General features: G+C 42.1%; 1 protein-coding gene across 5 annotated transcripts in view; it reads left to right on the top strand.

The window, feature by feature from the left end:
* Nucleotides 1–13749, top strand: part of FRMD4B (FERM domain containing 4B) — a 373580-nt gene that overhangs the window by 337511 nt on the left and 22320 nt on the right. For all 5 annotated transcript variants that reach the window (XM_047779092.1, XM_047779090.1, XM_047779088.1 and 2 more), the window contains 2 exons: nt 11891–11967; nt 13411–13549. In XM_047779092.1, the coding sequence (XP_047635048.1) occupies nt 11891–11967; nt 13411–13549 (216 nt within the window). The remainder of the gene's footprint in view (nt 1–11890; nt 11968–13410; nt 13550–13749) is intronic.

Genomic DNA, 13749 nt, shown 5'->3' with positions numbered 1-13749 from the left:
ATGACACAGGGCAAGGGCTTGGGAAGCAATTCATATCCTATCTCTGATGTCCATTTGCTCTGTGACCTAGGGGCATATTGCTTAATCTCTCCTTAAATTCAGTTTCCTCATCTGCATAGTGGGAATGCCACCAGCTGCACAGGGTTGTTATAAGAATTAAATGAGATTATACTATTGTGCCTGATACATGGTCATCACTCCAGAACTGGTAGTCACTCATCAGTAGTGAGGGAGAGAGACAATAAAGAAGGGTATGGGAAGTATCCTTAGATTACTGGTTAGGGAATGGCCCCGAATTGCTACAAACTGGAGCCCCGGTATACCACCTAAATCCACGTTCCCCTTTTTTCTTTTCAGAGGCTGGTAAGCATTCTGCTCCTCCCAATTCATTAACCCAAATGCCCTAAGTCATGATGCAAATTAAGTGAGCATTTTTAAACTCTGAGTTACAATCCACAAAAATTCAAGGTAGTAAAAATTCAAATCACAAGCAGTTTTTAATCCTCCATTTGTATGGGAAATGTGTCATTGCAAACTCTTATGGAATGTGAAAACACAACAGAATTCAACTTCAAATAGTAGGACTTCAGACTTAAAAATGAGGAAGCAGGAGTTCCCATCGTGGCGCAGTGGTTAACGAATCTGACTAGGAACCATGAGGTTGCAGGTTCAATCCCTGCCCTTGCTCAGTGGGTTAACGATCCGGCGTTGCTGTGAGCTGTGGTGTAGGTTGCAGACGCGGCTCGGATCCCACATTGCTGTGGCTTTGGCGTAGGCCGGTGGCTACAGCTCTGATTCAACCCCTAGCCTGGGAACCTCCATATGCCGCGGGAGCAGCCCAAGAAATAGCAACAACAACAACAACAAAAAGACAAAAAAAAAAATGAGGAAGCAGAGTTCCCATTGTGGTTCAGCAGAAACGAACCTGACTAGTGTCCAGGATGCAGGTTCGATCCCTGGCCCCACTCAGTAGGTTAAGTGTCCACCGTTGCCCTGAGCTTTGCTGTAGGTCGAAGACGTGGCTCCTATACCGAGTTGCTGTGGCCGTGACATAGTCCAGCAGCTGCAGCTCTGATTCGACCCCTAGCCTGGGAACTCCCATCTGCCACAGGTGAGACCTCCAAAAAATAAAAAAAATTAAGAAAATGAGGAAGCTTTACTTAAAAAAATGCAAACTTATATTTCTTCTAGGTTTTTATTGTCCACTCAGTATTTCAAGGAAAAATATCTGTTCTTCACAAAGAAGTCAACAATGGATCTGTAGCTGAGCAAAATATTAGTGTATGTCATGACTGATTTGTACCCCTCTGGCAAGTTATTTCACCTGGGAAAAACCAGAACCTGTCAGAGATGGAAGGAATAAAAATGGCATACTAGTCAAGGTGTTATGGGTTGACCATAGTAGGATAAAATACCTTTCAAGATTAGTATCGTTCTGCTTTATAACTTGCTAAAAAAAGTCTTGTGATACACATCATTACTCCAAGGCATTTCAGGGTGGGGAAAAGTTTGTTAGCCAGTCAGTTAACTGATTTTTAAAAAATTACTGCAATTCCCAAATGCCTAGAGCCAGATGAATTAAGTAACCAGCACAAAAGTCTTCCTGTTTCTGTGTCATAAAAGTACAGGATTCATTTCATTTAAACTCAGTGACTTGCTTATTTCTCTGAGCACAGCTATCCTGAACCTTCCTAAAGCCCCCTTGCTTTCCCCACCACTATTGCACCACCATGGACTGCAATCAGGATTCTCCTTCTGGTACTGCTTACATTCAAGAGGAGGTTAATTTTGGGAGGGAGAAGAGACAGCCATCCCAGTTGCACTTTCTACATCAATACAAAATGAAGTGTGGTATGCAGGGGGAAAAATGAATCACAGAATGTCCACAGGAGACCAGTTCATCCTGTTTGCAAAGTGTATAATTAAGCTCCAGCCACACCAGTAATCAATTTGATTGTTCAAACCTTCTACATAGTCAGTGGGAGGAGAACTCAAACCCCTTAGCCTGGATTTTAAATAAGAACCAGTCCTGCCCTCTACTTACCGGTTGACTGACTTGGAGCTGTCACTCAACCTTTTGGGCCTTTATTTTCTCAGCGCTCAAATTCGAAGAATTCTGTCTACTCTCTCTCACAGATAATTATGGAGCCCCAGTGAGTGAGTGATTTCTTTCGCTGACTACCTACTTTTCTCTTCACACCGTGGTCTAATTTATAGAAAGTTTACTAGCCAGCATAGGTATTTGTCCTTTCCTCCGTAGTTAATCACAACTAGAATTTTAAGCAGTTCTTCTAAAGCCAGGAACTCTCAGAGAATTGGTTGGGCATTGGTGATTCTCTGTTTCCATCTCACCACTGGTAGGCAGATGCAAAGAAGCAAAGGCAAAGCATTCTTTTTTTTTTTTTTTTGTCTTTCTGCTATTTCTTTGGGCCACTCCCGCAGCATATGGAGGTTCCCAGGCTGGGAGTCCAATCGGAGCTGTAGCCCCCGGCCTACGCGAGAGCCACAGCAACGCGAGATCCGAGCTGCGTCTGCAACCTACACCACAGCTCATGGCAACGCCGGATCGTTAACCCACTGAGCTAGGGCAGGGACCGAACCCACAACCTCATGGTTCCTAGTCGGATTCGTTAACCACTGCACCACGACGGGAACTCCCAAAGCATTCTTATTATTCATAAAGTCACCAAGTCTAATTGCAAAGGAGGCTGGGAAGTATATCCTCAAGATGGGTGGTTATGGAAAGCTGTTCACTCAAGGTGTTCTGTTACTTAAAGGAAGAAGGAAAAAATAGATCCTGTGCGTGATAAGTAGTTTCTGTCACCCTGTGTTTGTTTCCTTCAAAGCCTTTCAAGGGGATGGTTAATGAGGAACAAATAAGTAAGCAAAGAATGAAGACATAATTAGAAATTGTCAATAGTCCCTGATGGAAACAAATTAGAGGGACAGTAATGGGACAGCTGAGGACATTCAGTGGGATCAAGGAAGACCTCTGAGAAAGTGATATTTAAGCTGACACCTGAAGGGTGAGAAGGAGCCAGAATTGCAAAGAATGGATTGGCAAGTTCTGGATGGAGAACAGTGTATACTTATGGGCAGGAGATGGGCACGTTACAAAAACTGAGATAGCATTACAACCAGAGCTTAAAGAGTAAGCATGCTCTGGAGTTTCAGTTGTGGCACAGTGGGTTAAGGACTCAGTGTTGCTACAACTGTGGCATAGGTTGAAGCTGCAGTTCAGATTTAGTCCCTGGCCCAGGAACTTCCATATATACCATTGGTGCGCGTGCACACACACACACACACACACACACACACACACACACAGAGTAAGCTTATTCCCTGCAGAAACTGAAGGAGATGGTTGAAGCAAAGGAAATGGCCACTAGACAGGCAAAGTCGTTAGATTTATTTAATCTATTGCTTTGTGTTTCTAGGCATTTACCAAATGGCTGCATTGTTGCTAGTACACATAGAAAAATGGAAGCTCACTCTTTAGTAGAATCGACTAGTCCAAATGCAGAGAGAACAGTTAGTACATAAAGCATTGTAAAAATTTTTTCTATGATTGGGTATAAACTAAAGTTTTCTTTAATCAGTACTTAAGACCAATGATTGGTTTGGCTTTTATTTATCCTTCAAAAACAAATTTTGAACAAAATGCAAGGTACCCTTTTTTATATCTCCCCCAACAAATTTTTTGAGCCCATTGTGTGTACAAGGGCCCTGAGCCGATACTTATATTCTTTATCTGATTTAAAGAAAGAGCCAAATCCCTGCCATCAAGGACCTGACAATCCATCTGGAAAGAGAACATTAGAGTCAGTATTAGAGATTTTTATTGAAAATACTTAATAAGCAGATGAGGTACTAGCCTGTGGGAAGGGATGTCAGCTGTAAACACCCAGAAGAACCATGTAGGTGTCTCTGAGCCCTGGTCAGCCTTCGTTGTTCCAGACACAGTGAGGGCTCTAAGGCAAGGAACCAGAAGTCATCAGATCAGCCCTTCGAGGCTAGAGACTTCCACAGAGGAAATTTACATGAGATGACATCCTCTTAGATGGTCAGATTTTCATAGTATGCATTTTCTGACACCCAGAACATCTTCGTCCAAACATTTCCAAAAATGTTCCACTCATTGAGACCTGATACTCTATGTGTGGAAGATTATGACATCATATCTGAAAAAGGAGTTTTCACTCCCTGAGTGTGTACCATTGGGTATATTGTGAAATTTTAGTTCGGCACACCAAGCACTTTGAACGTGGCCTCTTGTTGTCTGATGGGTTGTTCTAAGTCCCGCTGGGAGGTAGTATTTGCATTTGGAAAACAATCCAAACAACCATTTGTTCCTGAAGGCCTCACCTTGTTGAGAAAAAGAGAACTCCAAAATTCATTATTTTATAGGATAATTTTTATCTTCTTCATCATTACACTCCAGGTACCATAGCATAGTTACATCACCAAAAATTATCCTCTGAGTCAGATTTCTCAGTCTCTACTCTATCAGTGTTTTGGGCCAGATCATTCTGTCCTGACATTGTCTTATATTCGACAATATCCCGGGCCTCTAACCACAAGATGCTAGTAGCTCCTCGCCTCCGGTGAGATAACCACAAATAGCTCCAGACATGGCCACATGTTCCGGTAGTTGTGGGTATGAGTTGAGAAGTGAAGCAGAATAATCAGTGGTTGAGAACCAGTAGTCTAAGTTAAAATTTGACAGACTCACAGTCCTTTTTTTGCAAAAGACTGCCGTAATTGCTGCTGTTTTTTCCTAGGAGGTAGAGCTGGGAACTACTCCTTTTTTTCCCCCTTTCCTTTTTAATTTATTATTATTATTATTATTATTATATTTATGGCCATACCTGTGGCATATGGAGGTTCCCAGGCTAGGGGACTAATCAGAGTAACAGCTTATGCCACAGCCACAGCAATGCAGGGTCCGAGCCTGCAATCTACACCACAGCGCACTACAACGCCAGATCCTTAACCCACTGAGCAAGGCCAGGGATCGATCCTGCAACCTCGTGGTTCCTAGTCAGATTCGTTTCCACTGGGGCCACAACGGGAACTCCTCCCTTTTCCTTTTATTAGATAACATCATGAATCTCCGTAGAAGATTCTCCCCAGATGAGAAAGGCAGGATAGTGTGCTATACTTAGGCACTGAGGGGTTTGGATCCATGATTGTGCTCGGGCGTGGATCCCAAATCTGCACCTTTAGCTTTGTGACCTTGGCCAGTTTACTTAAACCTCTCTGAGCCTTAGCTTTATCTTCTGTGAAATGGGGCTAAGTAGCACTTCCCCATAAGGTTGTTGGAAGACTTGTTCAGAGTCACATAAATATGTGATGGGTTGAAGGATGGCTGGCTGGATAGAAGGGAAGTCAATTTGGCTGTCTCAAAGCTCATAATCCTGCAAAATTCTAATTTTCTGGTACTCCAGAGGGCAAAACAGAGCTGCTAGCTGAATCATGGATACTGATAGTATATTTATCATGTGTAACTTTTTTGAAATGAAAAAAAAAAAGACTGAATCAAAAATATGGTGATTTATGGGAGTTCCCGTCGTGGCACAGTGGTTAACGAATCCGACTAGGAACCATGAGGTTGCGGGTTCGATCCTTGCCCTTGCTCAGTGGGTTAAGGATCTGGCATTGCCGTGAGCTGAGGTGTGGGTTGCAGACGCAGCTCGGATCCCGCGTTGCTGTGGCTCTGACATAGGCGGGTAGCTGCGGCTCCGATTGGACCCCTAGCTTGGGAACCTCCATATGCCACAGGAAGCGGCCCTAGAAAAGGCAAAAAGACAAAAAAAAAAATGGTGATTTTGTTTTGCTTCGCATTATAGCAGGGAATCACCCTATGTGAGTCATTATTTGATGTACAGTCATATACTACAGCTGGGACTATCCTAAATTTAGTCATTTCCAGGTGAATTTGCAGTTAAATGATTAACCTGTATTATAAGTACTATTTTAAAAAAAACCAACCAAGTTTTTAATGACGTCTTTCCTGTCCTCACCTCATGTGAAACTTTCGGGTGCTGTCTACAAGATTCAAAAAGACAGTTGGATGCGTTCTGTCTGAGACTTTTCCTCATCTCTCATTACCCCAAATATGCCCCTTGCTGGTGGCAGGTGAACATTTCTCAGAATTTGTGTACATGCTGTGGCAAGTCTCTTTTTTTCTGAGTATTCCACACAGGTGGGAGCTTGCTAGCTTGCTGCCATGCGTTTCCCAGCAGATGTGCCTTTGACCCATCTGTCTGCCCCTCCTCTGTGACCTCTGTGATACTAGAGCAGAAAATAGATTTCCTACCTAGAGGGTTTATCAGGAAACTACCAATGAAATAAACAGAGATAGAGCAGTTTTTACAGAGGGCAAAGCTCGTAGAATTGGAAACCTGAGAGTCACTGATGTGTCATCAGGGTAACTTGGCCCTTTCTCATCAGTGGAAAGACAGATGTGGGATCCAGACAGCCGTTTCTAGTTCTCTTTCTGCTGTTAAGTGGCTCTCCTCCATCTTTAGAAAAGATAGGCACTTCTCCATCTTCAGAAGAGATAATAAGAGAATTGGACTCAGAGTCCTTCATGACAGATCTGACTAGCTTTATCACTTACTGAGCATAGATTCTGAGCCAGGCACTGGGCTAAGTGCTTTGTAAACATAATCTCACTAAACCCTTCCAACAACCCTCTGAGAAAGGCTTTGTTGGTCCCATTTCACAGATGAGGAAACTGAGACCTAGGAAAGTTAAGCAGCTTGCCAAATAAAACAGATGTGTTGAAATCAGGATGGAAATGTCCAATGTGGTCCAGTTAGTAGGTAAGCACCATGAGGCAGGGGACCTGTCCATTATTTGCCAACTACATCAGGACCTCTCACAAAGAAGGTGGACAAGAAGTATTTGCTAACTGAAGAGGAATGATGAAAAGACTCCAAGAGCTACTTCAATATGTGACATTTGGTTTCCTAAAAGTCCCTCTTCTTTTCCTTATAGTCCTTTTTTCTAAAGTTTGGCAGTGGCCTTGGATTTTTAGGAACCAGTGTGATTGTAGGATAGGCATGAGAAGGAGGTGATTTCTTGTATTTAAGTCTGTAATAGTGGGTGGGGTCTAAATATTGATTATAGGTTTCAACAAAGTGGCTTAACTATTCAAGCCATGCATCTCATTAAATAAAGTAATATTTAATGGTGTAATAACATGGCTCTTATTCTAACTTTACATCAAAGGATAAAGGGACTAGATTCTGATTATGGTATTTTATACAAGTTTGCTTTTAAGATAGATTTTGATTCCACTTTGATTTTGTCAGTTTTTAAATTTTTGATACTAAAAAGAAACTTTGATCGAAGTATAGTTTTTTGTTGTGGTGGTTGTTTTTGCTTTTTAGGTCTATATCCAAGGCACATGGAAGTTCCCAGGCTAGGGGTCGAATCAGAGCTGCACTGCCAGCCTACACCACAGCCACAGCATCGAAGGATCCAAGCCCAGTCTTCACTTACACCCCAGCTCATGACAGCTCTGGAACCCACATCCTCATGAATATTAGTCAGATTCATTTCTGCTGGCCACAATGGGAACTCCTGAAATATAGTTGACTTACAATGTCACACTTTTCTTAAGACAAGTTGATTTGTAACCTAAGGATACATTCTCTTCCTGTCGTAGTTTTTTATTATTATCTTTTTGTTACTATCACTGTTCAGATTGCTCCTCTTTGACTTTTTTATCTCTCTGTTTATTTATTTTGCAATCTCAAACTTAATCCCAGCTGTTGTTTCATCGGTTGCTATCTACTTCCTTCTTTTGATGCTAAAAGGCACAATTAATCATTCTAGATGAGCATAGAGTAGAAAGAAGTCTGGAAGACCTACCTAATTCACAGTTTTATTGTCACCAGGCAAGTATTTCCTTTTGTCACAAACACTGTGAATTATAAACACAATTTCAAACTCATTGCTGCTAGTGAGTGCCACATAAACAACAATAGATACCAATTAATAATTGTTATTATGCTTGTTTAATGATCACTTTGGATCACAGTTTCATACTCTTAACTGTTTGCAGGCAAAGCTCCACCCCACCCCACCCCCCAACTAAATCTCCAACAATGGGAATGGGCCTGGGCAAAAATTTTTTCTGTTTTAATATGAAAGTTACAAATCTTGTTTATAGAAACACATGTATATAATACAATATATATAATAGTTTTGTTCTGTCCTATAAGACATCGTACCCTATAATAGTCCTACTCTCTATTATGGGCACCTGTTTTCTCCAAACAATGGAAAATAGAAAGCCTCCTCTTCTCCTTCTACCTTCCTCTGAACTTTGATCTTTCCTCTTAAGTGGTTTCTTGCAGCTGTTCTTCTTTCAGGTAGTTTAGAGTATTCCTTATATATGTCAGGCCATTTCTCTAAATAGATGCCCCTAAGAAGTCAGACCAGCCTGATGGATATTTCTTTGACAATTTCCTCTTATCTGTCCATTGGTCCAAAATCTCAAGCAATTTTGCTGTGGGGGGCAGGGGGGGTGTTATTTACCCGAATGAAAACTGGTTAGTTACCTGCTGTGTGCCAGGCGCTGTCCTAGGCAGATTGCATGAAGAAAGGAATCCACTTCATCTCCTCTCCATTCCTAGCTTCAGAGCCTCATCCTGGCTCTCTGAGAACAAGAACTCCAATATCGGAGTTCCCCGACATGGTGCAGCGGAAACAAATCCGACTAGGAACCATGAGGTTGTGGGTATGATCCCTGGCCTCGCTCAGTGTGCTAAGGCTCCAACGTTGCCGTGAGCTGTGGTGTAGGTCAAAGATGCAGCTCACATCCTGTGTGCTATGACTGTGGCGTAGGCTTGGTAGCTGTAGCTCCAATTCGACCCTTAGCCTGGGAACCTCCATATGCTGTGGGTGTGGCCCTAAAAAGCAAAAAAAAAAAAAAGAACTCCAAGATCATTGAGAAGCACAGTAGAAGGATGATTTTAGAAATTTAAAAAAAGAAAGACTACCTGCCAACTAGTTCCAGTGCCACTACAATCGTGTTTTCCTATCAACTTCAAACCTTGATAATAATCACAGTAGTCACAGATTTCTAAAATAGAAGCTCCCCAAATGGTTAGGAAGTGGAAATCTCACTCTAGTATGGTAGACCAACCTTTGTACATTTTATATAAACTTCCATTACTTTAAATAGACAGGAATACCAAGAATCTGATAAGACCCACATAACCACTTAAATTGTCAATTACTGTAGGTTGTTATATTTACTTATTTTTATTAAATCAAACATGACTGGTAATGTTGAGGTTTTCTGTGCCACTTAACCCCTCATCCATTCTACCTTCCCCACCCTAGCGGCAACCGCTGTCACAAATTAAGTTTGTGCGAACACCGTTGACTTTTATTCTATTACAGGAACATATGTGATACCACATTTTGCAAATTTTTAAGCTTTCGAGTGGGGCAAGGGCTTTGCCTTTCAGACTTCAAAAACTCAGTCTCATTCCCATAACTTTGTTTGCAAACTCGGTTGCCATTTAATTACTTCAGACTCTTTAAATGAACTGAAACCCTTCATCTTTTAAGTAGGGTTCTTGCTCACAGGGAGCCCCGTCGTCAGCTCTCCGTGCAGGGCCAGGCTAAATGGAGGCAAAAGCGCTAGTATTTCACGTTTGTAAGTGATAAGAGGGGGAGGTGGTGGCTTTCAGAGATCAGGTTGCAAGTCCAGCCCTGGTTTTTCTGTGTGTGGGAATGGACGCAAAGGAAAACACAGCTGAGCTGCATTGTGGCTCTTCCTGTAGAACCTGTTCGTGGGCCAGGGTGAGTAAACCCGGAGACACGTCTCCCTCACCCAGCCTCTGGTGAAATTTGTCCCTGGATTCATAGCAGCTTACTTCCCAGGAAACACCATCCAAATCCAGTCTGTACCCCCAGTTGAAAACGGTGTCTATCTCCTGGGAAAATCGGCTAAAGACAATTCGGATGTCCTCTCCCTGATGGCGAGAAAGGAGTGGAACCCGGGAGGTGTCTCTCAGTAGAGTTGCTGATGTCAGTAGCGTGTCAGCCGTGGGAGGCTCGGTTTGTGAAACTGAGTTACACCTAAGTGTCTTAGGAAACTCTGTTCAGAACTCACCGGAGCTGCCAGCCAGGAGGGGGGAGGGGAAACGGGCCTCGGAGTTTTCCTTCCTATTTCTGTCCCATTTTTGGATCCTCGGGATTAAAAGAAATGAAAGCCTCAAACCTATGGACATCTGAGGAAATCGGTATGTAGCTTGAAGCTCTTGCTAATTCCTCTTTCTACCTGAGTAAGGATTATAGTGACAGACTCTGTAGTTCAGCCTGTAAAGGGCTGTGTGCTTCGTGGGTGCTGGTATATTTTACTCTGTTTGGGGTGAGAGTCCAGTGTGAACACTTTTGTCTCCAATCTGCTTATGTATAGGAATCTTCAGCTCATGCTATTCCTTTCTTTTTATTTGATTTTTAAAATTTTCTGTTAGAGTATAGTTCATTTACAGTGTTGTATTAGTTTCAGGTATACAGTAAAGTGATTCAGTTACACATATACATACATCTGTTCTTTTTCAGATTCTTTTCCCATTTAGGTTGTCACAGAATACTGAGTAGAGTTTCATGTGCTATATAGTAGGATTTTGTTGGTTATCTCTGTTATGTATAGTGGTGTGTGTATATTCATCCCAGGCTCCTAATTTATCCTTCCCCCCATCTTTCCCCTTTGGTAACCATAAATTTGTTGTCAGTCTGTGAGGCTGTTTCCTTTTGTAAGCTAGTTCATTTGTATCATTTTCTTAGATTCTACACGTGATATCTTATGATATCTTGCTGTTCCTTTACTTGAGTTTACATGTTGATGAAAAGTCTTAGTTCTTGTACCTGAGAAAATAGTTTTGCTGATCATGCATTGCAGAGAAATTGTTAGACCACTGAAGTGCTCTTTGAAGATTCTTTTAACGTAATTTAAAAATCTAGCCAAAGTCCAGTAATGGAATGAAATTGTTATTCTGGTCTTTCCCCAGTCAAGACTGGGATGGAGAAGAATTTAACTCTGAAGTCACAGTTGAAAGGATGAGCTAGGGTTCAGGCTCACCTAAGACTTGGGAATGAACCCAGAAAACACAGTGGGGCCACGCTCAGTTCTGTGAATGAGCTAGCTACTTTTTTACAAGTTACTTAAGTTTCAAGCACCCATTGCTAGTAATATCTTTCTCCCAACCAACTGACAAATAACACCCAGGGCAGCGTTAGAATGTCACTGTGGGAATGTAGAAGTGGGTTCTTCTTACAAAAAGTAGAGGCTCTAGCTCAGGGACCAGGAAGGCAGCTCCAGCGTTCACTCCCACCCTCCCCAGCCTCCAATTCCCGGCAGGAGGTTTCTGTTGCTTTTAGGGGAACACTTGTAGGCGGGGAAACAGAGAATCACCCCTCTGGGGTTCCGTTTTACTTTCACTTTGCTTGCTTTTGAAATTTAATCTGTGGTCTTATGGAAACATCTCTTTGGTTATCTTTCCATTTAAATATGAAATCAACATCTTTGATCAGAAGGCATGTGCTTACTGGAATCTACCATTTCCTTACTCTTTTATTTAGTTGAGTCAGAGGAAAAGTAATATGCATGGTCCCCACAGTTGCCTGCTTTTATTGTTCAAGGAAGATTGATGAGGTGAAGGTGACTGTCAGAAGAAAGAATAAAATAGTTTCAGGTTGTAGTTGATTCACTTAAAAAGACTGCATTCCGTATTCCTGCCTCGTTTTAGTGCTTAATTCTTAATCTTAATTCTTGATTTTTTTTTAAAGTATTAAGCTGATTTCTAGATTTAGTAAAAGTTAACTAAAGCTGGGTGGCATTTCTCTTTTTGTCATCGCTTAGTTATTCCAATGGAAACAGCTGGAGAACTTATATTTCCGTGAGAAGAAGTTTGCTGTGGAAGTTCATGATCCTCGGAGGTGAGAACCACAGCCTTTTCTGTCTGTGGGTTGGGTGATTATACAAATAAGCTGCTGTGAACACTCGTGTGCAGATGTTTTCATTTCTCTCAGGTTTATAGCTAAGAGTGGAATTGCTTGGCCACATGGTAACTCTTTCTTTAATCTTTTGAGGAGCTGCCAGACTGTTTTCCAAAGTGGCTATACCATTTTTCATTCCCACTAGCAGTATGCATGATTCTGTTTTCTCCACATCCTCCCTAACACTTATTTCTAGCTGTGTGTGTGTGTGTGTGTGCGCGCGCGCGTGCCCGCACAGTGATAGCTCATTCTGGTTGGGATCTGCATGCTGATCATCTTTTCCTGGGCTCATTGGCTGCTTGTATATCTTCAGAGAAATGTCTGTTCAGATCCTTGGCTCATTTTTAAGTTTGGTATTCTCGGTCCCTTAAAAAAGTTGCTAAATTATCAACATGAATTGAAGTGAGGATTGGTATAGGCTCTTCAAGTTCCTCAGAGGAATTCCTTATCAGCCCTCAGTGCTTGCTTTTCAGATAAGTTTATGGATATTTAGAGCTTAAAAGGATGGAGGAAACAGCTGTGACAAAAAGATGACCGGAAGAGATAAGGCAAATTCCTACAAAGAACATTGGTGTCTTTCTCGCTCTTCTGCCCCCCCACACCGTGTCTGGCTTTCCCCCATCTTTCTCTTTCTCTCCAGTTGTGGACCTGTGTATTTTCAGACAGTGTTTTCATGTTCACCCTCTGGTGACGCCAGAGCCAGACAGCTCTACCTAGATCTGAGATGCTCTTTTACCTTGAGGAAGTTGCCGATGCTATATAGGTCCTGGTTGCTTCAGCTTTAAAATATTATCACATCTGGAGTTCCCATCATGGCTCAGTGGAAACGAATCTGACTAGCACCCATGAGGACACAGGTTCAATCCCTGGCCTCGCTCAGTGGGTTAAAGATCTGGCGTTGCCGTGAGCTGTAGTGTAGTTACAGATGCAGCTTAGATCCCTTGTTGCTGTGGCTGTGGCGTAGGCTGGCAGCTGTAGATTTGATTCAACCCCTAGCCTGGGAACCTCCATGTGCTGGGGGTGCCTCCCTAAAAAGACCACAAGAAAGTTAATACATCTATTACTGAGGTCCTGTGAGAATCTCATGTCCTCTGGTTTTTAACAGAATGTTTTTAGTACAGCCTCTAATTTGGCTAATTCTCACCCGATTTTGAGTGTGTATGTATGTGGTTTTTAATATGCTGCTTTTACGGAAAGATATTACCTAGGTGTGATTGGTGTTCTCAGAAAAGGAGAAAATTGGAGGTTTGGCCCCTGACAGCCAAAGAGCCTGGCATCAGAAAATCAGTTAAGAAGAGGCTTTGTAACAACCAATGCTCTGGTACATTTTATGTTGTGCTGAGCCAGAGACAAATACTTTGAGTGTTTTCCTTAATCCTTCAGGATTTCAGTATCTAGAAGAACTTTTGGGCAAAGTGGCCTCTTTGTGCAAACGTGGTATGCGAACTCTTCTCTCATCAAGTCCATCTGGGTAATGGCAATTAGTCAGCATCAGTTTTACCTGGACCGGAAGCAAAGCAAAGTAAGTAACCAGAAGCGCTTCTGAAAGGACAAAAAGTCCTGTCACTGATTTGCTTTCTGTTCAGAAGATAAGTTTTCTTAGAAATGATGCAGGCACATGGGTTTTTGTTCTTTGAGGGTTTTTTGTTTGTTTGTTTTCTTATTAAAGTATAGTTGATTTACAATATTGTGTCTATTTCTGCTGTACAACAAAGTGGCCCA

The sequence above is a fragment of the Phacochoerus africanus genome, chromosome 1 (assembly GCF_016906955.1).
Source record: "Phacochoerus africanus isolate WHEZ1 chromosome 1, ROS_Pafr_v1, whole genome shotgun sequence".
Classification (NCBI taxonomy): Eukaryota; Metazoa; Chordata; class Mammalia; order Artiodactyla; family Suidae; genus Phacochoerus; species Phacochoerus africanus.
This window is presented reverse-complemented; position numbering and strand designations above follow the sequence as displayed.